Genomic DNA, 27,354 nt, shown 5'->3' with positions numbered 1-27,354 from the left:
CCAAAATTATCTGAGCATTCTTAGCTCCCAGCTTAGTAACTTGCACATAAGCATTGCTTTCTCGCTGTACAGTAGACCCAGAAACCCACTTCTAGTTCAGGCTCTGGGGCTACTTAACTCCATCACCCCGTGCCACTTACAGAAATGTAAATGCACTCTGATTTTACAACATGAAGATCTTGGTAAGCCGTGTACGCGGATGAGCTAATGAGTGGTAGATATGACATTAAGTTGTGAACTCCCATGTCTTTTCCAGATGAAAAATTATGTCTCTTTAATCAGCCATGAAATCTAACAACTGCCTGCCCTATGCTTCAGTAATGCTATATACAATGGGCCCCTTAGAGCCCGGCTTCCTCTGGACCAAGGGTCTGCCCTGCACCTGTCATTCACTGGAGTTGACTTCCGGTAGTCTACTATCCGGGGCTCATTCTCTCTGTGCAAAATGCATAGGAGAGATTTTTTAAAAAACGTTGCTATCGGCAGAATATTTCTGATCACATTGTTTTACTGTGACCCAGATAGAATGACACATGACAAAGGAAGCTGCAAAATTTTATTATTGTCCCTGCAGAGTCTACTCTCGGTTTACTGATATTTGCTTTCCTTTAATACCAACTGGCAGATACAAGTCTGCATAAATTCTGCTCTATTTTACTCATTTATAATTTATAACCTGCCTGCTTCCAAAGTGATTTTTCAACGGCTTGCTAAAAAAGATCTACGTACACATCCCTACCCAAGCAGAAATGAAGAACCAAAGCCCTGAATTTATTAAAGATGTCAATCATTTTGTTTGGAAATATGTACTTCTTACGACATCTCATTCTTATTTATTTTTATTCGACAATTAAAATACTTTAGAATGGGCTTTAGAAATACTTTAAAGTATCACAGGAACAAAATCCTTAAATATTGATTATGCTAAAATAATCCAAACTGTTGGTCTTGTATAGCATTTTCTCCATGTAACTTTCATTTTTGTTGAGAATTTTATACATGTCTACAATGACATAAGATCATATCCAATTTAAAAACTATTATCCTAAGAGAACTGAAGTGATTTCTAGCTGAACAGATATTTTATATTTAAGTTAAAAAAAAAAACCAGAATGTCTCAACTGTCATTCTGGACATACGACAGTTATCTCTGTGTTCATAGTGCACATACCTCTGGATGTCGTAGTAGTCTGAATCGTGGTCCCTGAACACACTGCATGCCTAATGACTAAAACCACAGAGCTTCTCAAAATCAGGCAAACGTGGATTCCACAGCACAACCTGCGCTCCAGACTTCATGTGAGTACCAGCTCTCCTCCAGCAAGGGCTCTGACAGCCAAGCTCGGAAGCCATTATCACTGACAGTATTGCTGCTGCACCCCAAGTCTTTGGCCCTTGGTTTTTATCTTTGAAATTTTAGAAAAAAAATAAAAACAAGCCAGGCTTTGTGGAATATCTTTGGACTTTCATTCAGCTCACTATTTAGGCTAAGAATGTGTGGCAAGAAAAAGTGCAATGCTGTGTTTCTCCTGGTATGGCTTGGCTGTTGACTGCTCGGTGTGGCAGGTGGGCACTGGTGGTGCAGGCTTGTGAGAGCCGGTAGCAGTGCCTTGGCCGTGTGTGATGGCCAGCATCGGGAGAACATGCACAGGATGGCACTGGCCAGGCGACAGTTGGCCAAGCTTTGATTTGCTTTTCTGAGAGCAGGCTCGGAGGTTGCCAGTGCACACGCCCCTCCCAGTTCAGGCTCTAGCACTGTGCATGGAGGTCTGCCATGAGCTCCACTCTGCTGCTGTGCAGTGAGTATGTATTAGTGGGGGCCATGGAGACATGAGCACCCCATCTCCTCGTGCACACTTTGTCTATCAGCTCAACATAGAGACTCCAGTTGCAATCTGTTGTTATTATTATTATTATTATTATGCTTATTATGCTGAGAATGCTCTTTGTGTTTAGCACCCTTTTCCATGTATCCGTCAGGGTCTATGGTGTGGGCGAGCTATTCATTCATCTACGTAGAATGGTGCATTTCACAGACATCAATTTCATTCATTATATACAAAATACCTAATCACATGTTGTATATGCATGTACATTATATATAATAAACATTTTTATTATATACAGATTGCATACATTATGTTACATATGCATCAATAATCCTCCTAGAAATGTCCTGTCTTCAAGGCAGTGGTTTTCAGTCTTCCTAATGCTGAGACCCTTTAATACAGTTACTCATGCGGTGATGACGCTGCCCCTCAAGCATAAAATTATTTTCGTTGCTACTTCATAACTCTAACTTTGCTACTGTTATAAATTATAATGTAAATATCTGTGTTTTCTAATGGATGGTCTTAGGCAACCTCTGCAAAAGGGTTGTTGGAGCCTGCCAAAGGGTCACAAGCCACAGGTTGAGAATTACTGTTTTCAGGTTGAGAATGGGATTTGGCATGATAATCCTTAGGACGATTAATAGGACAGGATTTGTGCCTTAGGTGCATCTGTTGCTATTGGAATAATACTGCTCAACTTCTCTCTCAACGTGGAGGGGTTGCAACACACACACGTGTGTGTGCATGCACACATTTTTTTTGGTTAGGAATATATGTTTATGAATTTATATACATAAATTCCACACTCATGTTTCTGAGCTAAATCTGGTGCCTCTGGCCTTCAAACATTCAGTGATGGAGCTGTGTTCTCCAAAGTGGAGAAGACTCTTTCTTTTACCCTTGGTGCATTTGTAAGCTCAGTTCCTAACCTTGTCATTTACTGGGTACTTCTACAGTTCCCAATCTTACAACTGTCACCTGGCCTTCTTGCTCGGGATCTAACGATGTCAAAAAAGAAAAAAAAAATCCACCCTGAAAACATGTAGAAGGGAAACTGATCCAGTATGTAGTTTCTAAATCTATTTCACCCTTGAAAAAAAAAAAAAGAACTCAAACAGGGAGATTCTGCTGCCTTCAAAAACCCTCAGTGTTCCCAGCATGACATGTTGAACCAAGTACTGGCTCAATGCCAAAGCAAAAGTCCTGCCTTTTAAGTTTGCTCAGAGACTACAGGACCCTCGAGAAGAGGCCAGGCTTCAGACTGCCTGTGTGGAGGAGATACTGCTGGCCCAGGCCACTGTCTGCGTGACTGCTGACTTGCACTGTCAGACATGGGGACTCACACACTATGGTGTGTATACAGAGAGAGAGAAATAAAAACAACAGCAAGAGAACGGTAAACATGGACTCAAAGTGATATAACCAGAAAGCGTCAAGTGGCAAAATAGGGTAGACCCGGGCGGGTGGGATATCCATCTCAAACAGAAGACAGAGAAAAGACAGGCAGACTCTGTCTGGTCCAACTGAGGATGATGGAATGAGAAGAACTGATACCTCAGTTTTAATGACCTGACTTTCACAAGTCTGTCAAAGCAAGCGCCTGATCCATCACATGGGGAGCTCCCCTCCCTTTGGGAGCTTCTGAGTAAAGCGAGTTACCAGCTCTTCCAAAGCTAGCTGTGTGGTCATGGCCCCGAACGCACCTCCTTCCCGTGCATACTGTACCATACACAAGGAGCATACATTCCAGAGCTTTCTTGGTTATTGTTTTTAATTATTCATGCAAGTGGAAACTTGATGTTTAGAAGATGGGCCTACAATAGCTCAGGTTGAGGACAGACATTGGCCCATGCAGAGATGTGTAGGTAGCAGTGACGACCATCTGCTGCCATGAAACTGGTGGGCAGTAGGTTGCAGCTTATAAATGCTTAAAAAAAAATCTCAGCTCACATTTGTGACAAATATCCCCAGGATGAACTAAAATACAGTCGCTCCAGAAAGCCAACTCTATCTACACATTGTTCTGGATAGAGTGGCCTGCACAGCAGTGTATGTTTTAATGAAATAATTTGTAATTTAATATAAAAGTGTTGGATTAAAATGAACATAGAAGGTCTTCATTAATCTTTCTTAATTGCTTAGAAAATCTATTACATAAAGCAAGCTTGTTCCATGTCACGAGGGCTATTTTAATTAGATCTGTTGTCTTCCAGAATACTTTTTTAATCTGATACTGTTTGAGACTTGTTTACCTAGCTTAATTTAGTGTGTGCTCACGTCTGGGAATGTGCCAGGTGCCTTCCTTTCCCACCCGCCCCCACTGTATTTTTTGAGACAGGGTCTCTCACTAAATATGAAGCTCACTGATTTAGCCCCACCAGCTACCAAAGAACTCCAGAAACCCCATTACCATCGTCCCCGCACTGGGATTGCAGGTGGGCATTGTCACAGTGGCTTCTTACGTGGGTTCTAGACTAGAGACTGGACTCAGGCCCTTACACTTACAGGGCAAGTGTTTTACCAACTGAGGCACCTCCCCAACCCATATTTACTTTATTTTGATATTCATCATTGAAAACATTTGCAAATTTTCATTTCCCACTAATTAACTGGAAAGTAACAAGCTGCATCTGGCTGCAACGAACTACAAATGGCCCAGTTAGGTTTATGAGAGGGATTTCCTGAGGCAAGCCCAGAGACCTGGAGTGTTTAGGAAAGAATATAAGATGAGTCTCAGCTAGGGCCTCGGGGGTGCTTCACGTTTAGATAACTGTAGCATCCCCCTGTCTCAAAGCAGTTGCTTCAGCCAGCATGGATCAGAAGATAATGCAATCAGCATCAAGTATACAAAGGGGAAAGGTTACAAGACACACACCTGTCATTTCACCTGTGCTTTCTCAGTATTTTATTGTCTCAATAGTTTTTTCAGTCCTTGTATATCTGATGACTTAGGAAAAAAATCAAGCTTAAAATCAGGTCACAAGGTTGATAGACAGCGATGCCACATATCTAGGCTATCTCTGAGCCCTGGGAATCTTCCAGTTCACAGGAATATTCTGGCCATTTGTGGACAAGTCGATGGACCACTAACTCTGGGACAAGCACAGTTAGGATTATGCTGTGGAAACCCTGAGTGGGGCTGGCCACACTGGGACATCAGTCAAGTGGCTAAGGGCTGGGGCTTGACCCGTGAGATAACAGCCCCACTTCCAGGGGTGAGAGGTAAGAGAGCAAGAGCTTGAGCTCTGCCTATGTGGCAGCCAATGATACAGTCAATCTTGACTATGTCATAGAAACATCCTGAAACTCTAGACCCCGCAGTTCAGGCGACACATTTGGAGGAATGAAATCCCAATGCCTGGGATTCTTCTCACACTCAAGAGTATCCCCATCTGTCTGATGCCCTTTTCTGTTCTATTCAACACAAGCACTATTGTACACGGGTGCTTTTGGAGCGCTATGAACTGCTCTAGAGGCCCGTCAGCATCGAGGGGTCTCGGAAACCCTTGATTTACAGCTCATTTTCAACATTATAGGTGGCCTACGACTCTAGCTTCCCACTCATGTCTGATGGGGTCAGGAGTCAGTTCTGCCTTGGACCTGCAAAGTCCCTCCAGCTCCAGGCAATGAGTGTCAGTCCTGCATTGCTGTGGTAACTATGGAAGATGCTCTTTTAAATTAAATTATGTTTATGTGGATGAGGGTTTTGTTTGTGCACCATGTGCATGGCTGGTACCTGTGGATGCCGGAAGAGGGCACTGTATCCCCTGGAATCGGAGTGAAAGTTTCTTGTGAATTGTGTGTTGGGATTGGAACCTGCTTGAGTCACCTGCCCAGCCCAGTGACAAATAATTAAAACAAACAACCAACCAAGAACCTTGTCCAGTGTGCACAGGGAACAGGACTGGTTCCTTTCTTTAGTGAAGCAGAAGTGGAGGCAGCAGCAGGGTTCTCACTGTGGGAACATACCTCCACCTCTCAGTGTGGCTACACCCCACTAACCTGTTTCTTCCTTAACACATCTTACAGAAGGACTTCTATGCATCCCCCCCCCCGAGTCTCCAACACCCTTAATCTTCCAGCACTTCCTGCTTAGACAAAGAATGCCATAAATCAAACTGAATTTGGTATTCTACATGTAGACTTTAAAGTGTAGGCTTAGCTGCTGCTCTGAATGGCAGACGATGCCTACTTCATCCACCACTCCGTCAATTATACACACATTTCTGTAAATGTCATGGTAACTAGAACAGTGACAGGAGACACCTGGCTGGAGAACTCAGGCTTCCTATGTGGAGAAATTTCATACCAGACTTGTTTGGTGATGGGCCACTGTGTGTAAAATTCCCGAAGTGTACAGAGCCAAGTGCAGACAGAGATCTGAAATGAGCGACAAGCAGTATCTGGTGTTGTATCATCCCACACCTCTGCACTATCTGATGTTGTACCATCCCACACCTCTGCGGTATCTGGTGTTGTACCACCCCACACCTCTGCGGCTGGCCATGCAGAGATGTTTTCATTCACTGACAGCCAGAGACACATCCCTGTATCAGAAAGATACAATCAATCTTGTGGTCAGCACTGTGAAAGACCCATCCTTCTTCTATTCTTACTTTCTCAATAAAAAAAAAATCAACAGAAAAAGAACGATTCTGTTGAACAAAAACTCTCCTGTGACATTTCTGTGTCACACTGGACGAGTCTATGTCTGAAATTTAGGACTTAGTCCAGATGAGCTCATGTAATGCATAGGACTGGGGTGGACAACGGAGCACAGATGATTTCAGTTTCGGGGACCATGGTGACAAGGAGGAGGAAGAAGGTGAACCTGTCAGTGGTTTTCTGAGAGGACAAGGCCTGGGCGAGGTGACTCAGGACGTGTGAAATTGGAAGTGCAGGGGCCGACTTCACTACCCATGACCACAGCTCCAGGTCTGTGGCTTTGTGACCCGGGGATGTCTGGGTTTGGGCTTACGACTGTCACCGTTTATCCACAGTGAAACCTGACAGTCTGTGGGCCTCAGTGAGGCACAGTACACAGGTTCATTTCCAGGTTGCTTACCCTCGGGCAAGCCTCTTCTCAGCCTTGTCCCCTCCCATGTGCCTGTCAGTGGTGCCTCCCTTCCATGGCCGGCCTCACAATGGAGGTCGTTAATCGCTGGGTTGCCCGCTCCTTCAGATAGCCTCCTGCACGGGGACCCTTTGCCACCTCCCTCTCTCCTGTCCCTACAGCTGCACACTTGGACTTTTCACACCGGCAGACATCATGGGGAAAGCAGAGCTATGGGGCACTGCCCACAGACTGTTTTCTGTACCCCGCTTGGCTATGGCTTTGATTCACAAGCAGACAAAATGAAGCCCAGCTGCTCCCCTACCTGAGAAGCTGCCCAGTCTTGGGGCTGTCATGTCTCCCCCATCATGGATCTCCAGGGAGTCCCAGTTCTGTTCTGTGGCGAAGCTGATCACTTGAATCTACAGAGTTACAAAGCAGGGTTACTGGGTTTTGTTTTAACCACACTAATCTAAACCCATGAACGAGCTTTTCATGACTAAGACAAAGATATACAAAAATACGCTGGCTCAGTGGGGTATGCAATAAACGGAGAAGATGTGAAAATGGGAAGGGGCTCATATTGGAAAAGGGTATCAGCAGTAGTAGGACAGGCTGGTGGGGGATGGATGGGAACAAATATATTGTATACATGTATGAAACTGCCACAGAATTGATACAAATATTCTTTCAAAAATACATACACATATGAAAAAAGGAACTAATATGAGAGGACATAGGAAAATCTCTATAAATAATACGTATAAAAATCAATTATTGGGCTGGAGAGTTGGCTCGGTGCTTAAGAGCACTTACTGCTCTGCCCGAGGACCTGAGTTTTGTTCCCAGCACCCATGGCAGATGGCACACAACCTTTTGCAACTCCAGCTCCAATGTCCTCTTATACTTTAGGTACTGTACACGCATGTACCCTTCTTGATTAAAAATAATAAAAGAAAGCCTTAAAACATAGGTAAATAAAAAATTTTATTGCACACATGGAAAATAATTAGGAACATTTTATAGCAACTCTCAGAAAATAAAAACTAATCTCCACCTGTGCACCCATGACAGGAGGGTGCAAAGGAGCACAGTAGGGAGGAGGGGGACCAGTGGGAGGGGATGGAGGGAGTGCAGTAGATCAGGGGAGCACAGGAATGAATGAGGGCAAAGCATGTATGAAAAAGCCAGAATGAAATTCATTATGCTGAATCATAACTCAAGATAACTCAAAGCAAATAGATAAACAAATAATGTCTTTAAAATCTTTAAATAAATAATATAATGGAGAAAAAGTAATGAAGAAGAAAAGGAGAGAAGGAAGGGAAAGAGGGGAGGGGAGTGGAAGAGGAAGGAAGGGAGAGACGAGGGGGGCCAGGGAAGGAAGGAAAGGGAAGCAGGGGACCCCGGCTTCCTCAGCAGTCCTGGTCTGAGGCCCTACCTGGATCCCCGAGCCCTCCGTCACTATGATCTTCCACACGCAGTTTAAGTTGTTACCATAGGGCTCAGGGTAGCCTGGGGACAGAATCGTCCCTCTCCTCTGAGTGAAATTGCCACTGCATGGAACTAAAAGACAGAGCCACGTTAAGTAAAAGCCAAATGAAGTAACAGGAATCGATGTCTCCTTTCCTCGGCTGTGCTCAGACAGGGAAACTCTTCCTGTTTCTTAAGTGACATTTTTAGCTAAGGTAAAATTTAATCTCTTCTCTTTTGAATGGGCAACATCAGCGACTGATATCCATCATTTACCTGAGTTTTAAGTCTTAAGTCTACAAATAAATCTCCTTGGGGGTTTTCTAAGAAGGGACTGTCTACAACGAAGGTGTCTCTGAAGTGAGTTTTGTTTAGAATAATTTTTCTACTTTAATGTAAAGGTGTGTGTAGAACGTTCCTGTTCACCCGCAGACAGGCAATGCCAGGTCATACTGGTGAGATGCAGAGCAATCCAGGGAGAAGAGGAGGGGCTAAAAATGTACAGATAAACTCGAGGGATAATCACCCTTGCACTGGAAGTTCCTTTGAAAAAGTGTCATAAGTAACAACTAACAATGCCTGTTATCCACACCGCTTTTCAAATATTCAAAATCAGTGTGAATGCATTAAATGACGTCATACACATACTGCTACAGTCCACCATCCTAATGCTTTCCCCACAGACGGAAATGATCTCTTTCCGTAACCTTAGAGCTGATGGCTGACTTCATGAGCATCAGCAGGAAAACATTTTGCACATACAAATCTCATGTTTTAGTAATCACTGATTTTTAAGGTCAGGGCTATTGGGCTCCAGACAAAATCAATTGATCTTCATAAAGATCGCTGCGTGAAGAATGGGCTCTAACCCTGACATGAGTTCTGCTCCAGCCCCAGGTCATCATTTCATCTCATGGGCCCCACTTACCTACACAGCTTGGGATGGTGTCATTCCACTGGGCCAAGGCGTTTGGCACGGACTGGCAGCGGATGGCCGTGGAACCTTGGAGCAGGTAGCCCGGGTTACACTCAAATCGAACTATGGAACCTGCAGAGAACTCGGAGCCGATCCTCCTCCCATATCTGGGCTCTGGGACAGAACTGCACTGTGTGTCGCTGGTGCGTGGAACGGCTGGGGAAGTAAAACACAGAGAGCCAGTGTGTCAGAGTGGAGCGAGGTAGAGCGACCTCAGAGGAGACGGGCGTAGATGCAGGCGGACACCAATGTCTGTAAGCCTCTTTGTGAGGAGCAAGCCCAGGGGCACTTCTGTGTCTCCATTTCCTCCCATGGTATCTTTGGGGATCACCACAGAGGTTTCGCTCAGATGGGAAGTTGGGAGATGAGGAGAATTAGTGCCTGTGTTGGCTCATTAACATTCAAGCGGTTGAAATTAATTAAAAACTAGATGATCGTGCTGGCAATTAGAAGGCGATGATGATAACTTTTGCTCTTCCTCAGCAACATTTGGGTCTGGTGGGATAAGTACCTGTAAATGATTAGTTTAGATGTGGCCCTGATGATAAATCATGCAATTAAAAATAGGACCCGCCACATGACCTGTCGTCATTTCAGCTCTAGATATTCATCCTGAAGAGCCGAATTTGAGGTCTAATAACAACATGATAGCCAAGATATTAAAACAAACTTAGTGCCCATTCTAGTTTGTTTTCTGTTGCTGTGATAAAACTTTCAGACCAAAAGCAATTTGGGGAGGAAAGGATTTATTTGGCTTATTCTTCCCAATCACAGCTTATGACTGAGGGAGGCCAAGGCAGGAACTCAAGTGGGAACTTGAAGCAGAAACCACAAAGGCTGCCTTGGCCCACTTCACCCAGCCTTATGCTGGGATAGCTTCCTCATAGAGCCCAGGACCACTAACCAAGAGATGGTGCCTAGAGTCGACTGGACCCTCCTGCGTTAATTAATAACCAAGACATTTCCCCCACAGACATGACCGCCAGCCCATCTGATATAGGCAAGACACTATCCAATCAGATGACTGTGGGCTAACTAAGACAGTGTCCATCAGAAGATGACTGTATAACCATATGTGATCGATCTATGAATTCACACACAAGAGTTTTATTAAACCTTACAAATGAAGGACACCTTGCTATTCACACAGGGATGGATGCATCTGAAGGGCACTGTGTTGAGGGAGCCAAGCTGCTCTTGGCAGGAAACAGATTGTACTATTCCACCTACATGGAAGATCCCAGACAGCTGCAGTTTCTGGAGTAGAGAACTGGATGATGGCTGCCAGGGATGGATGAGGGGACTCAGGGAGTTGCTGGGCTTTTAATTGTGTGGACGAAGGGAGTTCTGTAGATCTACTAGAACATGCTGGGACTGTCATTAGCAATATTCATACAGTTAATTTGTCAAGAAAGCATATCTCGTGCCACCACAGTGGACAAAGGTAACACTCTACAATTATAATCTAGTCCCCATGAATTCGGATTCTCCCAGAATATTGTACTTGGAGTGCAGGTGACCACCTACAGGATAAACTTTGAGGCCCAAGAAAAGACTCATCTCCCAGGAGAGAGGCTAGACTATGTATAAACACACACTTCCTGCTGTGTGGTTATTTGCTGAAAGACACAACTCAGCTGTGGGGAAGTCACAGATGAAGAATTTCTTTCTATCCAATTGGGAAGAGATGAACAAATTGGTTTCCATTCCTCTATGCATTATGGTGTTTTCTTTTAATGGGAGCGAGTGCCAGGTTGGGGCCAGGCTTTATGGCCGGTAGCTCCGACTACACTAAGAAAAACAATACACTATCATGATCATTCTAAGCAAGGAGACCCTGTAAAACAAGGGAAGGTGCACCCTGCAGCCAGGGATTCAACCAGTCACATAGACCACAAAACAAACCAGTAAGTGTGTGTGTGTGTGTGTGTGTGTGTGTATGTGTGTGTGTGTGTGTGTGTGTGTGTGTGTGTGTGTGTGTGATTAATCAGGATTCTGAGACTAGACACAGAAGGTGACAATCCAGAACCTCACTTTGTTTCTTAGGGTCAACTCTCGCTGATGGGTTGGTGGAAAATGCTATTCCTATAAGCTAGCCACTCAGTACAGAGAGATGGACAGTTGTAAACGCTATCATCAAATGTTATCACTGTGTGCTCTGGAACTGAAGAAGGTAGAGGGGGAGGAGTAAATTAAGCAGCAAGGAACAACCTAAAGTAGAACATTCCATGAACAATCACGTGAAGAATAATAGCTACAGAGCCACTGGCTTGATGGTAAAGGGCAGGGTACCTCTTCTATCAACCAGGAGAAACATCTCAGACAGTTATGTGTTCATGCTATCCCAGACAGCATCAATAGCACTATGGGTGCCACAGCAAGATGAAGAACCCCATATAATGATTACGGGCTCTTCCCTACACCGGTGTTCCTTCTACTCTGATCCTTCCATTTCCTATGTGAAAATGACGATGCTCAAGGATGTAGTGGCCCTGAGGCCACTCCTATAGTAGTCACCCTGACCCAGCTCTACAGCCAAGTCTTATTACCTGCCATCCTTGCTCTCCCTCTGCTGAGATTCCCCTGGGTTCCCATGGGATGAAGATTTCCTTATCATAGGATATAAATGACTACGTCTATGAAATGCTGCGTGTCTTCTGGTCCTTGGGTGGTGGATGTGGACAAGGATTCTACAGTTGTCAAGGCAACTACATAAACGAGTAGTACTGTATGCACATGTGACTCTAAAGAACTTCCATGGAGCTGGAAGTTTGGAAAGCAAAGGAAAGGCAGAACAAGTGTGAGACAGGGGCAGGGCTAAATGGACCATGGTAACATCAAGAGGACAGGATTCTGCTGTGAAATCCTCCTCTCCGATCGATTGTTGGTTTCTGATCACCTGGCTAGTTTAGACCCAAACTAATTACATAGAAACCATATTATTTAAATCACTGTTTGGCCCATTATCTATAGCTTCTTATTGGCTAACTCTAATGTTAATTTAACCCATGTGATTAATCTATATATTACCACGTGGCTGTGGCTTACCAGGTAAAGTTTCTAGCGTTTATCTCTGGTGGCTTCATGGTTTCTTTCTGACTCCACTCTCCTTTTTTTTCCCCAGCATTCCATTTAGTTCCTCCACCTGCTTAGCTCTGTTCTCCTATAGCTTTGCTATAGGCCCAAAGCTGTTCCTTTACTTATCAATGGTAATCACAGCATACAGAGGGAAATCCCACTTTGTACTCCTTATACTCCACCCTTCTTTTTTCCAGCATCTTTTTAGTCTGGCTTTCCTGCCCAATCTCTTCCTTTCCAGCTATAGGCCAGTCTGCTCTTTATTAACCAATGAGATAAATATATATTTATAGTGTATATTTATAGTGTACAGATATGGTTCCACAACATCCATTTACTTACTTTTCTTTTGATTTTTGGTTATGAAAATAATAAAATCAATATTATTCAGAAAAATAAAAGAAATCCTCCTCTCCATTAGGACCTCCTGGTCCTGCTCATCCAGGCCTTTAAGGCAGAGTGTGGGAGTTCTTTTCTTTCGTCTCTATTCTTCGTCTCTTAGATAATATTTGTGCCATCATGAAATAAACTTGAAAGTAGTTGAGAGAGAAGTGAGGGCGAAATCAGCTGGAGGGCAGACAAGGGACATGGAAATATATCACAGCACACCACTGTATTGAGCTACAGACTGATGCTCCTCTAAGGAGTCTTACAGAGCCAAGAGTCGAGAGTCATTAGCTGTGTGCACACAATGCTTTCTGGGGAAAGCAAAAACAAAACAAAAAAAGTTCATGCGGAATTCCTAGGAGAGAATGAGTGATCCATCAGTCAGCGTGTGCCACCACCAATCAAAGGCATGCCTGTAGCCTTCCACAGGAACCAGTTACAGCCGGTGCCATCACCAATCAAAGGGACGTGTGTAGCCTTCCACAGCAAGTGGTTACAGGAAGTGAACAACACAAGGAATAAATTGCAGCGCACATGGTGCAGCTTCTTATTTCCTTTAGTGACCAAGGGACACTCTTTCTTGGCTGGGAGTTTAGGATTCTGATCTGCCTGATAAGCTGGTTCCAGTTAGGGAATTAGCAAACACCAGGGAATTACATACATAGTTTAACCATAAACGTTCTTCACAAAAGCAACAAGCTACTACATTATATAAACTCTTGATGGCAAAAGTGATTTTTTTAGAAAGGCAAAATCAACTATGCTTTAGCTGACAGCATCTCAGAAAAGCCAGCAAAGGACCAAGCATGGGGCTTCAGGGCTTCATGCAATGAGACTCTTGCTTCCGCTCTTCCCAGCCCAGCTCAGAGGAACCTACTCATGCTTCTAGCTATGATTATTTTTCAGCAGTTTTTGTTGTTGTTTGTTTGCTTTTCAATGAACTGTGTTAACATCTGTAAAGAGTCTAAGACTTGACAGGAAGTTGACTAAGGCAGGGCGCTGTCCAGAAAGACTTTGTTGAGTTTGTAATTCCTGGTTCCTGAAGGCAAGCAGCAGAGGCAAGAATGAGAGACAGCTGGCCACACCCTAACCAAAGTCAGGAGCAGAGAGCAATGAAGCATCCATGCTGCATGCTTGCCTGCCCGCTTGCCAGCTTTCTTCACTTTTACACACTTCAGGACCCTCTGCCTCGGGACTGGCTGCCTCCAGTGGGCTGAGTAGTAAAGCATTAATTAGCAGTCAAGAAAATGCCCCATAGATGTGCCTACAGTGCAACCCGATCTAAAGTAATCCCCCATTGGGATGCTCTTCCCAGTTGGTTCTAGGCAGTGTGGATTGACAGTACCGCTAACTGTCACGGTCTACATTTCTTCAGAAGCTTGGAGGATGTTGACATGTTTGATCTCATTGTCTCCAGTCTCCATATCCTCCACCAGGAAGCAGTTACTGCGGGCTGGGAAGGGAGGGACAGCTTTTCACACCAGAGTCCCGGGCGCACTTCTGTCTTGCTGCATATAACTGTGGCTGGCACCTCAGACATTCTTCATAATGGCCCGTCTGCCTGCTAACAGGGGTCAAGCATCCTATAGCCTCAGGTCACAAAGTCACAGAGTAATCCAAAGCTTTAATAACTTAGGGATGAGCAAAGCTGCCAAGCTGGCACTGGTGCACGAAGCCGCAGCTCGGAACATCTGGATACAATAGAGTTCAAAGAATGGCTGGCTTCCACATAACTATCTTTTCAAACACCAGCGTTCGATCCAACTCCCCCGCCGGGCTGAAGATTTTCTCCTTGCCTTTGAGTAGTTTATAAACTGAGTTCACAAGCTTCTTTCTTTATACCTCCCAGGGATTTAGCTTTGATAAAAGACTCATTTTTACATGAACTCACTAGTGGAGAGAGGGAAAGGTGGAGTATTGGGCTTTATAAGACATTAAATATGTCATTTTTTATTATTATACAAGGAAAACGAATTTCTTCTATAAATGTTTGCTCTCGAGTTTCCTGTAGTTTTACATATTTTTAATGATGATGCATGGATTTATAGAAAGAAACTATTTTTTCAGGACTGGGAGACAGCTCAGCCAGTAAAGTTCTTTCCATATAATCCTGTGGAGCTGAGCTCAAAACCCTATGCAAATTAAAACGAAGGGTTCAGAGATTGCACCTGCAACCTCGGGGCTAGGTTTGTGGGTCCAGGTGGATCCCTGAAGCTTGTTGCACAGTCTGTGTGAATAAGTTGGGGAAATTTAGGTACGGAGTCAGACCCTGTTATACAAAAGGAGGGGAGAGGTTGATATGTCTTCCTCATATCTGAGGAAGACATATCAACCTCCACACATGTGTACACACACACATGCATACACATTGACAGGCATTTATACAAACACATAAACCACACAGACTCCACCACACAGATACACGTCCCCAAAAATGATTTAATTATTTTTCAAAACATGCCACTTGGGTGTGAACTCGAGGGTAACATAGGCCTTGGATCATTTGCTACTTATCTGATCAATGATTTAATCTTTGTCAAAAATCAGAGGCAAGTCCCTCATAAAGATTCAGAGTAACTTGAATTCATTTTCTAGTGTTAATGTAAATTTTTTCAGGAGGAAAAAAATATTTAAAACAATTAGTCTGGTTTTGGCACAGAAGAAATGTGAGAAATGTGAATTATGGATAATGAATCTTCTTTGACAAAGCAATTCCAAACTTATTTGAAGAAAATCTTAGTCAGCTTGCCTAAATTAGCCATTCTGTAACAAAATCAATTAAAAACATACCGGTCATTTACAGTTAACAAAAACTACAATCTTTAAACAATGGACTACTTTTAATTCCCTAGCATCCATGTTGAAGCAACTGCCACTAAAGGGCTGGAAATATTCCTCCTGTGTGCTGCCAACATCCTCCAACCCTCTGCCTAAGACCGTTTATGTGATTTTGATAATGGAAGCTGAAGCTTTTTATAGTGAAATATTTTGAGCTCATCACTGCTGCTCTGTGAGATTTCGAGAACTGAAACACATGGTATGACTATTATCCTCCATGGTTTTCTGAAAAGCAGAATTTTTCTGAGATAATTTCTGGAGAATTCCATATCAAGGGAAAGAACCACTCAGATTTTTCTATAATTGTAAGAAAAACAATTAAGGGTAGATGGTAATCTTCAGACTGGATGAAACTATGGAGAAAAATTCAAGAATTGTGACTGGAGCCCGGGAGCGGATCCCAGAAGCAGAAGCGGAGCCTGAACGCGGAAGCCGAGCCCGGAAGCGAGTCCGGAAGCGAGCCCCGAAGCAGCTTCCGTCTGTGCAGTGGTCAGTTCTGGCTTCACAGCTCTCTGCGCCCTACCTTCAAGTTTGTGTGATAAATATTAAAGGTCAATGAGAGTGTGATATCTTTTTCACTTTGGGGGACTTTTAAACAACCTCAGATTTATTTAAATAAGCTTCAGATGGAACCAACAAACAGAAGCAAATATAAAGGTGTGGGACATAGTAGTTAATTTTACAAAGTGTTGTTTATCCGGAAGAACGGGCATGGAAGTGCCATTCTGGGTTTGGCTTTGTTAACTTGTAATTTCAGTTACTTTCCACAACAAATATGCTTCTTTTAAACATATGTTTAGCTATATTTCAATATATATTGACCTAAATTATTATGAATGATTTACATGATTAGATAAAATACTGCATTTTATGTCATTTTGTAAAATCTGAAGAGCCACATGTAGATACTTTAATCAATAATTGTATTGGTGTTTTATAACGATAGGAAATAAGATAGTATGTTTTAGAAGGAGAAGTACAATTTAATGTTCCAAAATGAAACCTAATTGTTCTTATTAAGTGATTTTATCTCACATAGATAAATGTCCTCAATTCTTTAAATGTCACAAGAATGAAATTTGTTGATTTTTCCTCAGTGTTCAAAGCCCAGGAGCTCCCCTTACCTTGGCACACAATTCAGTGCACAGGGAGCCCCCTCACCTTGGTAGACAAAATGCATCACATGGGGAGCCCCCTCACCCTGGCACACAACTCAGTGTGCAGGGAACCCCCTCACCTTGGTAGACAAAGTGAAAACCCCGGGCAGACGCTCCACTCTTTGCACTGAACCGAAGTAGAATCTGATTGGATGTAGCCAGCGGGAGTGTCTCACCTGGAAATTTAAACAGAGGCAAGGATATGTGATCTGGCAGTCACAGTGGGCTGTGTTGATGGCATTCTTGGAGAAGCACTGTGGACTTGAAAGTCCACAATAAATGCTTCAAATTAAATAGAGCAAAACTTGATTTAGGGGTTTAAGACCCAAGCACCTTACTTTTATGAACATTTTTAAAGCCAGTTCTTGCTTTGTGGAGTCTAATAAACTGGGCAGCAGTCATGATGGAAGGCTAACTGTGAATGACAGGGAGCACGCTCTGTGGCTGATCCACACAGGACGTTTAAGTCCTGAGAGTCATATGAGGGGCTGAATTTACCATGACCTGCTAGGCTCATTTTTATTGGGAGAATATTTGTTTATTCTGTCAACAGTTTAGAAACATTAAAGGATTCACAAAAGACTTTGGAAATAACTGTTTAACCTTTAAAGCAGACAGCACGCACAGCATCTTGGGAAGTATCTCCCAAGTGCACACAGAGTCCCGAGATCCCTAGCCCCTAAGCTAATGCATCAGATTTGCCATTGTGTGTGAGGAGCTGCTCGTCTGTCACCCGAGGCATTTGTAGGCATGACATGATACGGCCTCGCTAGAAATCCACGAAGCTGAGATACAAAGATTTTGGCAAATCAGGAAATAGAGAGAAACCAAAAACAAACTTCAACTTTGGTGACTTAAGACCTATGTCACTCACAATGAGCACTTCTGGGTAAAGTAAAAGTCTACTTAATTCACATAATCAGTGCAGAAAAATCCCAATAAGGGTTTATCCGCAGATGAGGGCTAGTAACTGTGCTGAGCTGGGCCAGCAGGATATGTGTGTCTGAGAATCTGTGGGAACTGCTGTAAAGGCCCAACAGCAAACCAAAATGTCCATGGATGTTTCCTGCTTGTGTAACATACATGCTTGGAATTGATCAGGAGAAAATGATAGATTTACCCCGGGAAGGGAGAATAAAACACATAGAACAGAAAACAAAATTCATCAGTTTCCTTCCTTTTTCTGAATATCACATTTGAGGTGAATGGAATTTCCCCCACAATGTTAGTAAGTAAAATGATAAACCTGAAATCTACAGACCTATAGATTCAAAGATGATTGCATTTCCTATTCATCATAATGGGGGACAGGAATTTAAAACAATCACCGTAGCTGTATAGTTTGAAAGTTTTACCTGAATGGGACCCAGAGAGAGAGCTTAGAAGCCTGGCCTGTGGGTGGGTTCCATCAAACAGCTCAGCCAAGTCGTTCAGCGCAGTCTGGAAGTAGGCAAACTGTCCAAATACCACTAGAAAAAGAAGAGAGGGTGGGCCATAGTCTTCTTAAGAGCAAAGGAGAATTTGTTCACACATTCACGGTCCCTCTAGAGGATTGTTAGTTCAGGAATCTTAGAAAAATAAGCACTCATGGGAGCTGGAGAGATGGCTCAGTGGTTAAGAACACTTGTTCTTGCAGAGGACAGGGGTTTGATTCCCGGCACCCACATGGTGACTCCACCGTCCCTAACTCCAGGTCCAGGACTCTTCTGGCCCCTGCAGGAACTGCACACATGTGACACACAGTCACAAACTAAGCAGTGGTCTCTCTACCCAGGTGAGCAGACAGACCCAACTCATCTGCTGAAAGAACAAAGCCACGGAACTGTCAACCTCAGCCAGGTGTATTGCAAACCCACCTCAGGGATGGATGCCTCCAGGAGGAGATTATTAGAGTGTTTAAAAAGCAGGGTTCACACCTCGTGTCTGGGTGTGAAAGGGGGAAACAAGGAAATTCTCTCAGCACACCCAGGTAGCAGCATTGTGAAGATGACCTTGTGGCTGTACTTGGAAGTGGGGAGCAGCTGGGAAGGTCAGGCAGTTGCAGCTTCAGGAGCTGAACACAGGCACTACACTCAGAAGGGAGGATCCAGCCAGTTCTGGACCAGACTTAGCTCAAATGAGGGGAGGTCCGGGCTCCTTTTGGATGCAAAGACAGAAACTCAGGACCTACAATGACCTATATTTTTTAAGATTGATTTTTATTTTTTAAATATGTATCTGGGTGTGGGTACAGGCACTTGAGTGAAGGTGCTTGTGGGGGCCAGAGGTGTAAGATCACTCGAACTGAAGTGGCTCAAATACGCATGCTCACAAACTTAAAATAATAGAAGCCTTTAAAAATATTTCATCTCGAATACATGCTCACATTAAAATTTATATACTCCATTTCTGAATATGTGACTGTTGATTTTAATGTAAGGGAAAATGGTGGCTTCTAGATTTCTTTTCCTTCCTTCCTTCCTTCCTTCCTTCCTTCCTTCCTTCCTTCCTTCCTTCCTTCCTTCCTTTCTTTCTTTCTTTCTTTCTTTCTTTCTTTGGTTTACCATTGAGGAAGATGGAAATAGCTTGTAAGACTGTAAACATTATTATCTGGCTTTCTTCAGTAAAGAACCGCACAATATCTATTCATTTTTCCAGTCAGGAGCAAGTACAAGACACCCAGGACCCCTCTGCCTATATATCTCAAAGTCTCAAGGGTGACTATATCACCAGCCAGCTGTGCAGAGGTGTGACTCAGGCTTTTGACCTGTGTGTGCCTTTGCTTCCCGCCCAACATGTACAAACAAATGACTCTAAAGCCATTTCTGGACACAGCATGGAAGGGGGCCACGTTAGTGGTTGAGATGCCACTGCCTCCTTTGAGGGACATGTGAACACATGACACCCCACTGGTAGAAGAGCATCAGGGGACACTGTGGGGGTGGGCTTAGAAAATCTGGTACTTCAGTGAACAGCGCTTCTTTTGTATCATTTTGTCCTGCTTTTACCAAACAACAGACAGATTAGCTCTAAAGCGTGTGGCAGTGAATTAAAGCAATAGCGATTTCTCACCGAATTCCTTGGGCACCGTGATGGAGTAGATGCATATCTGACCAGCTGTGTAGTTGTGAGGGTAGTTTGGGGACAACACGACCCCCTCGGATCCCGCGTACTGGCCTCCACAGGGTGCTGCAAACAAAGCCAGAGGAGAAATGTGAGCTGCGTGTGTGAGGGTGTGGCTGCAGGGTTAGGTGAGCCCTGTAGACAGATCCAAGTATGCTCAGCCTGCTCATCTTGGAACCCATGTCAACAGCTGACCCTGCACTGTCAACGAGGGTCATGGGAACACCAAGCAAAGACCCACATCAGGAGTAAAAGCTTTCGACTTGACCAGAGATTGACATTATTATCAAGGCCTGTCTGAGGAATTTTCAAATAATAATGAAATAGCTATACCACTATGCTGAAAATAATAAGTAACTGGATAAAGGATAAGCTCCCAGGATCAACTAGTTGATAGCAGTCATCAGACTGATCTAAGAGATAGGAAGAACCCGTCAATTTTTAGCACATAAATAAGTGATCTTTGCCTTTTTAAAGTTTTGTTTGTTTTAATCTTTCATGGATACCTTTCTGTGGCTGTCTTACATGAGTTCAAGATAAGATTAAAGGAGTGTCACTAGAAAGTGAGGGAAGAGGTAAGAGGGGAGAGAAAGTGAATTTACCATGGGTTGTTTGGGCATGTGTGTATGTGCATGTATGTGTGTATATATCTGTGTGGACATTCATGTTTATATGTTCATGCATTTTATATGTGTGTATATGTGAATGTATGTGTCTATGAGTGTATTTATGTGTATGGTGTATATGCCTGTGTGTGTACATGTGTATATACGTGTATATGTTTGGATTTTATACATGCATGTCTTATGTATATATGCATGTGTATTTGTTTACAGATATTTGTGTGATTATATGTTTGTATATATGTATGTATAGTTATATGCATGCCTAGGAATATATATACATGTGCATGTGTGTATGCACATGTGTATACGTATGTTTGTGTGTATATACAAGTGTATGTGAGTCTATATAGATGTGTGTATGTGAATGTGTGTATATGTGCATTTGTGTGTGTGTATGCATGAGTATATGTGTGTACATGTGTATATATGCATGTGGGTGTGTGTACACTGTGAGATTATATCGACCTTTTCCTCCTCCTGATAATCTTACTAACTTTGTTGTTCCTTTTCTGGGTAAACCAGAAAACCTTTTAGTTCATGTGGTCAATGCTCTATTCGGGCATCAAGACACCAGCATCCAATTGAGGCCCAGTTCCTTGTTCAGGTTGTGAGTTAAGTCGCCAACACTGGCATCTTTTTGTGATATCAGGAGGGGCTGGCACCTGCTCTTCCTTTCAGCTATGCTGCGAGACTGGGGACCAAGGCACCAAGTTGAGCTTCCCATAAACCCCGGGCCCTTTCCTGTACCATTTGATGGCTCTTTATCTTAGGGACACCTTCACTGACCTGAACTCACAATTACTTCTAGGATGTGAGAAAGTTTGGTTTCTTGCTAAGATCCTTTCTTCTTTTTATATAAATATCGGCTCATACTTATAAGTTAAGGAGTTTCACTGCATGCCCATATCATACTTGGTACTTTGATTGGAATCCCCTCCCTCCCTTTCTTTCTCCCCCCTTCCTTCCTCCTGGCCTCTTTCCCATCCACTACATTATTACAGTTCATTTATTCTTTATATGGCAATTTTCAAGTGGTTAAAAAAAAAGAAATAAAGATAGCATGTTTAATCTGTTCAATGCTAATTAGCACAGTTAGTCCTAATGGACAAACAGGACATTCGCCATGATTAATAAACTCTGTGGAATGTGGTAATGGAAATGGGACGGCTCTTGTTACTGGTTTGTTGGGAGAGCTAATGACAGTCAGGAGACGTCCCCAGTCCTGCGTTGCGTGACTTGGCAGGCTCACCTCTTCCCACAGGACAATAGCTCACAGAGCTGACAGCCCACCAGGAAAGGCTTAACTAACTTCAACAAACCATTTCATTAGTTCTGATACTTTATTTCATGGTATTTTTATTGTCCCAAAATAGCTACCATGGCTACAGTGCTGGCCACTTAATACAAGCCAGATTCATTTGGGTAAAGGAAACTTCGATTGAAAAAAAAAAATGCCTCCCTCAGCTGGGGCTGTGGGAAAGCCTGTGGTGTATTGCTTGACGGAAGGTTGATGTGGGCGGGTCCAGGTCACCTTCCGGCACTGTCATCTCTGGGAACACGGTCCTCGTTGGATAACAAACAGACCGAGCTGGTGTGCAGAGTTCCTCCATGCCCTTGGCTTCAGCTCTGCTTCCAGGTCTCTGCCCTGACTTCCCTCGAGGATGGAGTGGGACCTGAGAGCTTTAAGCTGAAATTAACCATTTCCTCTCCAAGCAGCTCTTGATCCTGGTGTTTTCGTACAAAAAATAGAAGCCCCAACTGAAACAAGTATTTTACAGTTTGCAAATGGAAACATTAATTCTCCTTTTGGATAGAGGCTGTTTATGGGTAACTAATCCCAGAGTGGAGGTTTCCGGTGAGATACTGTGAGTCTGGCCATCGGCGTAGACAGGTGATTGTCATTTCCACCTTGGCTGTGCCAATTCAACCTGCCTATTTCAGAAAAAGGTTTGCTTTCTCAAAAGCTTATGAACCACAGTTCTAAAAAGAAGCATAAGGAATAGAAACCAATTTTATTTTAGCTCAGTCGTATGAAATCCAAACAGCTCTTTTTGCAAATAGTCCATTTCTATTTATCATCTAACTATATCACCTATCTACCAATCTAGCTGTCTGTTCATCCACCCGCCTACCTGTCTAATATAGCTGTCTGTCTGTCTGTCTGTCTGTCTGTCTGTCTGTCTGTCTATCTATCTATCTATCTATCTATCTATCTATCTATCTATCTATCTATCTATCTATCTATCTGCCTATCTATCTACCTTCTTATCATCTATTTTATCTGCCATATGTATTCAACTTCTTATTGAGAAGTTTCTGGAGAATGTTACCATGTACTTCCTTTGGATTGGATAAAAAAGTAAACAAAACAGACACAAATTTTTCTAGTCACCTCAGTAAAATAAAAACATCACCTTGTTCATTTACAGTGAGAACAGCTAAGTGACTAAGGACTGTCCTAGGGACTCAGCAGTAACTTCCTGAGTGAGTGGCCCCCACTTTGGCTGGGGATTATAGCCTGGACTGTTAGACTGTATTTTAAGTAAATTACTACAAAGAAGGAAGGTGTGAAGCTGAGTCAGATGTACCTTGACAGGCAGGCAGCGCCCGGTCCCAAGAGGGTTTCCCATCAGCTCCTGTCACACACTCAATGGATGAAGGGTCCACAATCTTGTAGCCAGAGTCACACTGATAGGTAACTGTGGAGCCCAGCTTAAAGTCAGTTCCAATTCTCGTCCCATTCATTATGTTCCCAGGATCGAAGCAAGCTTCACGGGGCTTCTCTGGAGAAGAAAGAACACGTGTGCCATGACGGCATCTCTGAGTAGTCATTCCCTTTGTTTCTTTGCTTACTCCATTCAGGATCCAGCACAGCGTCCACCATGGGAAAAACTGCTTAGAAACACACTCATCAGCTAATGACTGTGTTAGCTTAGAGGTCACAGCAGGGCATTCGCTTCCAATAAACAAATGATATTTACTCTCTTAAAAACAATTTTTTTATTAGAGTGATATAAAATTATATTCACGTAAGCAAAGACAGGGTGTTTGTGGGATGTGCAGCTTATAAGCTGCTGGGGGCCTAAAATGGGTGTGCATTTTAAAGCCGATTGAGGAAGATTTGAGGCTCATTTTCCAACTTGTCCCTGACCCACCCCAACCTGAACTTGTCACACACTTTTGAGGACTGATGATTTGGTTTTACGAAAGGAAAACTGCAGAGACTCTGAAAGTCAAGTGCTCCTTCTCGTGGCGATGCCGACAGACTCAAGTCAGAAACTCACGAAGCGCTCTGGATTATGGTTCCTGGGGCTGATAACGTACACTTAAGACTGTCAAGCTTAGCAGGAAAATGACATCTAAGTGACAGCTATCAAAGATGACATCTGGTGTGTGACAGTTGCCCCATAATTTCATCCTAATTGCAGAAACTGCCGAGACTCACTGAGGGTGTGCCCCGTGCCAGTTGTTACCATCCTTCTGCAACGCAGAGCTGACAATTGGGGTTCAGATCCAGACAGGGCACTCCCAAGGACACATGTGTGAGCACTAACCCTGTAGTCATGGACCACAAGGCCCAGCATTGGTGTCCTGTACGTTCTGTATGGACACTCAGAGTTTGTTGCTATGTGATAGTTTCCACTTTCTGCTTCAACAGGTCACTCAAAACATCAATAAATCAATGAATATCTGTCTACAACTATGTGTTCTGTGAAATTATAGTTTGATTCATGCTTTATTTAGTAAGCATATCTTTCTTCTTCGTCTCCACAAGAGTGCCTAGTGTGGGTGAGGTCTGCGGAGCGGACTTCCCAGTGGGTGTTCCAGAAGGTGGAGGACACTATTCAGCTCAATGTTACGGCCGTCTCTTTGGTGGTGTCAGGATGGGGCATAATGAGGTTATTAGGATTGGTTCAGGCTCTGGGATAACTTCAAAAGCAAATAGAAGCTCTTTTCCTTTTGGTTTGAAAACTCTGCCTCCATGAAAAGTTGATAAATGCCAATTATTTTATCTTCTACAGAAAACGTAGTGTCAATCACACATGCAAGGAGCATTGGGATGCACAAGTACAATCCTGAATTCCATTGTTTGGGCTTTTGGTCTGGGACCAAGGTTGATGATGTTACTTTTTGTGTCTTCCTGATCATGGTCAGTGTGTGAGGAAAGGAGAATTCTGGGAAGAGGGAAGCTCAGTCTCCAGTCGTGACCCAGACGCAGAGGAAGCAAATGTGACTGCCTTGCTGAATAAGGTATCGAGCCATGTGGCCAATCAGTTTCTATTTAATGTAGACCTCGGTGTGTTTATTTGGGACAAATGTAGGACTGGGCGGGACAGACACCCCTGTCAACCGACAAGTGTCTCTACTTGCCTCCTTGAAAACATATCCATATATTCCAAATGGAAGATGATATTCTCATAAGTCTTTATAGCAGCTCTGAATCCTATGTAGATCACTAAGCATTTAAGCAAATAAAGAACAACAACCAAAAAAACCTTCCTAATTTTCATTCTTTGTTTGCTCATGCATACCAAAGTCACCCCATTTCATTGTTCCCGCAGTCATTCAGCATTCGGGTGAGCACAGCTTGTGTGTAGGCATCAACCCTGCCTCATTCAAAAGGGAACCTTTCCTGTTCTGTCAATCAATGTAGACCCACGGCCTCACCTTCTTTCTGATTCTCTTTTGTTAGAAATCTCGTTCAGACCCGCGTGTGGCTTGGTAAGACATGGCTTACACAGCTCTCTATATCACGCCACTGATTGAGAGTTGGGTGGCTGGTTTGCCTTCGTACACCTGCATCGAATCTTGTGGCTCTATTTACCGATTGTCAGTTCTGAGTGCGCAGTGATAAATCACAGTCCCTTTCCGCTTACATTTTGCTATGCTTTCTAATTAGATGACTTCATACCGGTGTGTATTTTCCTGTTGTTCCTGTCCACTCCACTTAGGAAGACCTTTGTAAATTCCTGCTTTGTCGAACAAATGAGTGGTACATGTAGGGCCTCTGGGGGGCTGCCCTGGGACCCCTCCTGGCCCATCAAATCTATCCCTGCAGTCTGTTGCACCCATCCTGAGATCTCTTGCCCTTGACAGTGTGGTGACACCAATTGTGTTAGCTTCGGGTGAGTCTTTCCCACTGACTCTTCCAGAAAATGTTCCAAACATTAGGAACTACAAATACTGGAAACAGTGGACCCAATGAAGAGGCTGTCCTCACCTCTGGCTACTGGAACTTTATATACCTTGGTTTTAGAGGACTCTGGCTTGAGTAGCTGCTTGGGCTGCAGCTATGGTGTACTAGGAGAAGGCTTTGTGCTATCAGACGAGGTGCACATGCATAAGGGCCATTCTCATCACTCCCAAACACAGCTTTTTCTACCCCCAAGGCATAGGATCAACTGCTTTATTTTTATTTTAGAGCCCTATAAAGCGATACAAATCCATTAAAATTGTGACTACGACAGAAGGTTCATTTTACTTTATAATTTTCACTCCAGATTTTGTTTCTTATTTTTACCCGAATCCTCATTATGATTGATGGCATCGGGCTAATAGTTGTGTCTAATTATTGCTGTGTCTTAATCTCACTCTTCCTTCAGTCACAAAGGAATTCATGTTGTGGAATTTGTTTTCATCGACTCTGCATCAAAGTGCTCGGGTTAGAGTGGCGTTGTACGCAGCTTTTTCTGTTTTCCTTGGATTTGATAGATCACAAACCACCTGTGGGCTGTGGATCTGAGCTTCAGAGACATGAATATCTGCTTGGGTCAGAGCGTCTGGCCAAGTATGAGCCCATGGGTGAGGAAGACCTGGGGGTGATGGATAGTGTCCTAGTGGGAAAGACTGAGGCAATGCAATCTCAGTGAATGTAAATCTAAGGAGAGAAATCAGAAAATGCTAACACATATCAAAATGATTCTTAAATGTCATCAAACTAGTTATTGCAAATGCCATAATCTATCTTCTGGAGACAATGCACCTGGAAAAACATTTCCCTGCTATTTTTATATCCTTTTCCATCAGAGATAGAGTAAGTTTCTAAAAACACGACAGGTGGGGTTCTCTTCTTCAAAAAGATCACACACACACACACACACACACCACATCTACACAGGCAGGTTAGGAACACATACATTTGAGACACAAATCTCGTGAAGTGGTAACTGACATCAGAAGTAGCCCCTGACACGACTTAAATTTCCCACAAATCCATCTCAGCACATACCTTTAAATTCAATGGCAAACCCTGACAGGCCAACCGAAGCATCGCTCCTGAAGGCCAGGAAGAGGCTGTTGCCACTGCTCTCAATCCTCTCCGGCGCTTGCGAGCCCTGGAAGCTTCCAATCAGAGGGCTGTTGGAGTCCTCCCCTTCGTAGATGTGCAGGAAGTCATAGCTTGGTTCCATGCTAAAACTACAAGAAGGACCGTGTCACCTGCATCCCCAGTACAAGCCCACCTCGTGTCTCCAAGCAAACATTTTGGGGCACATCACACTTTAGTTTTCTTTTACATGATAATTTTGATTATCACTATTATCAAAATCAAACACAAACCAATTACCATGCTAAATTGGAAGTATCATTTGTAATAAGCACCATCAGTGTTTTGCATAATGGCTAACATACCCAATAGTAGACAATTTTGAATGGAGCTAAAAAAAATATAGTCATATTGGTGTAGCACCCCTTCACTGCTAAAGAAGGGCAACTTGGAAGAGACCAGACTCAAAAGAAATAGATTTCCACTGAATCTTGATTACTAGGTGAATGTTTTGAGATTTAAAATGTGTGTACTTTGCACTGCTATATATTATAAAAGTTAAAAATC

At 43.3% G+C, this 27,354-nt stretch overlaps 1 protein-coding gene across 1 annotated transcript in view; it reads right to left on the bottom strand.

Moving 5' to 3' along the window:
* The window catches only part of Csmd1 (CUB and Sushi multiple domains 1), a 1,119,426-nt gene that overhangs the window by 140,190 nt on the left and 951,882 nt on the right, over nt 1–27,354 (bottom strand). Inside the window, exons 30-37 of the mRNA XM_050136505.1 lie at nt 26,752–26,939; nt 23,111–23,305; nt 19,846–19,962; nt 18,150–18,263; nt 16,875–16,970; nt 9,287–9,490; nt 8,327–8,451; nt 7,211–7,307 (exon numbers count right to left, since the gene is read on the bottom strand). Of these exons, the coding sequence (XP_049992462.1) occupies nt 7,211–7,307; nt 8,327–8,451; nt 9,287–9,490; nt 16,875–16,970; nt 18,150–18,263; nt 19,846–19,962; nt 23,111–23,305; nt 26,752–26,939 (1,136 nt within the window). The remainder of the gene's footprint in view (nt 1–7,210; nt 7,308–8,326; nt 8,452–9,286; nt 9,491–16,874; nt 16,971–18,149; nt 18,264–19,845; nt 19,963–23,110; nt 23,306–26,751; nt 26,940–27,354) is intronic.

The sequence above is a fragment of the Alexandromys fortis genome, unplaced genomic scaffold (assembly GCF_014885135.2).
Source record: "Alexandromys fortis isolate MF-2015 unplaced genomic scaffold, M_Fortis_MF-2015_v1.1 scaffold_3, whole genome shotgun sequence".
Classification (NCBI taxonomy): domain Eukaryota; kingdom Metazoa; phylum Chordata; class Mammalia; order Rodentia; family Cricetidae; genus Alexandromys; species Alexandromys fortis.
The sequence above is the reverse complement of the archived record's forward strand: the minus strand, read 5'-3'. Positions and strand labels throughout refer to the sequence as shown.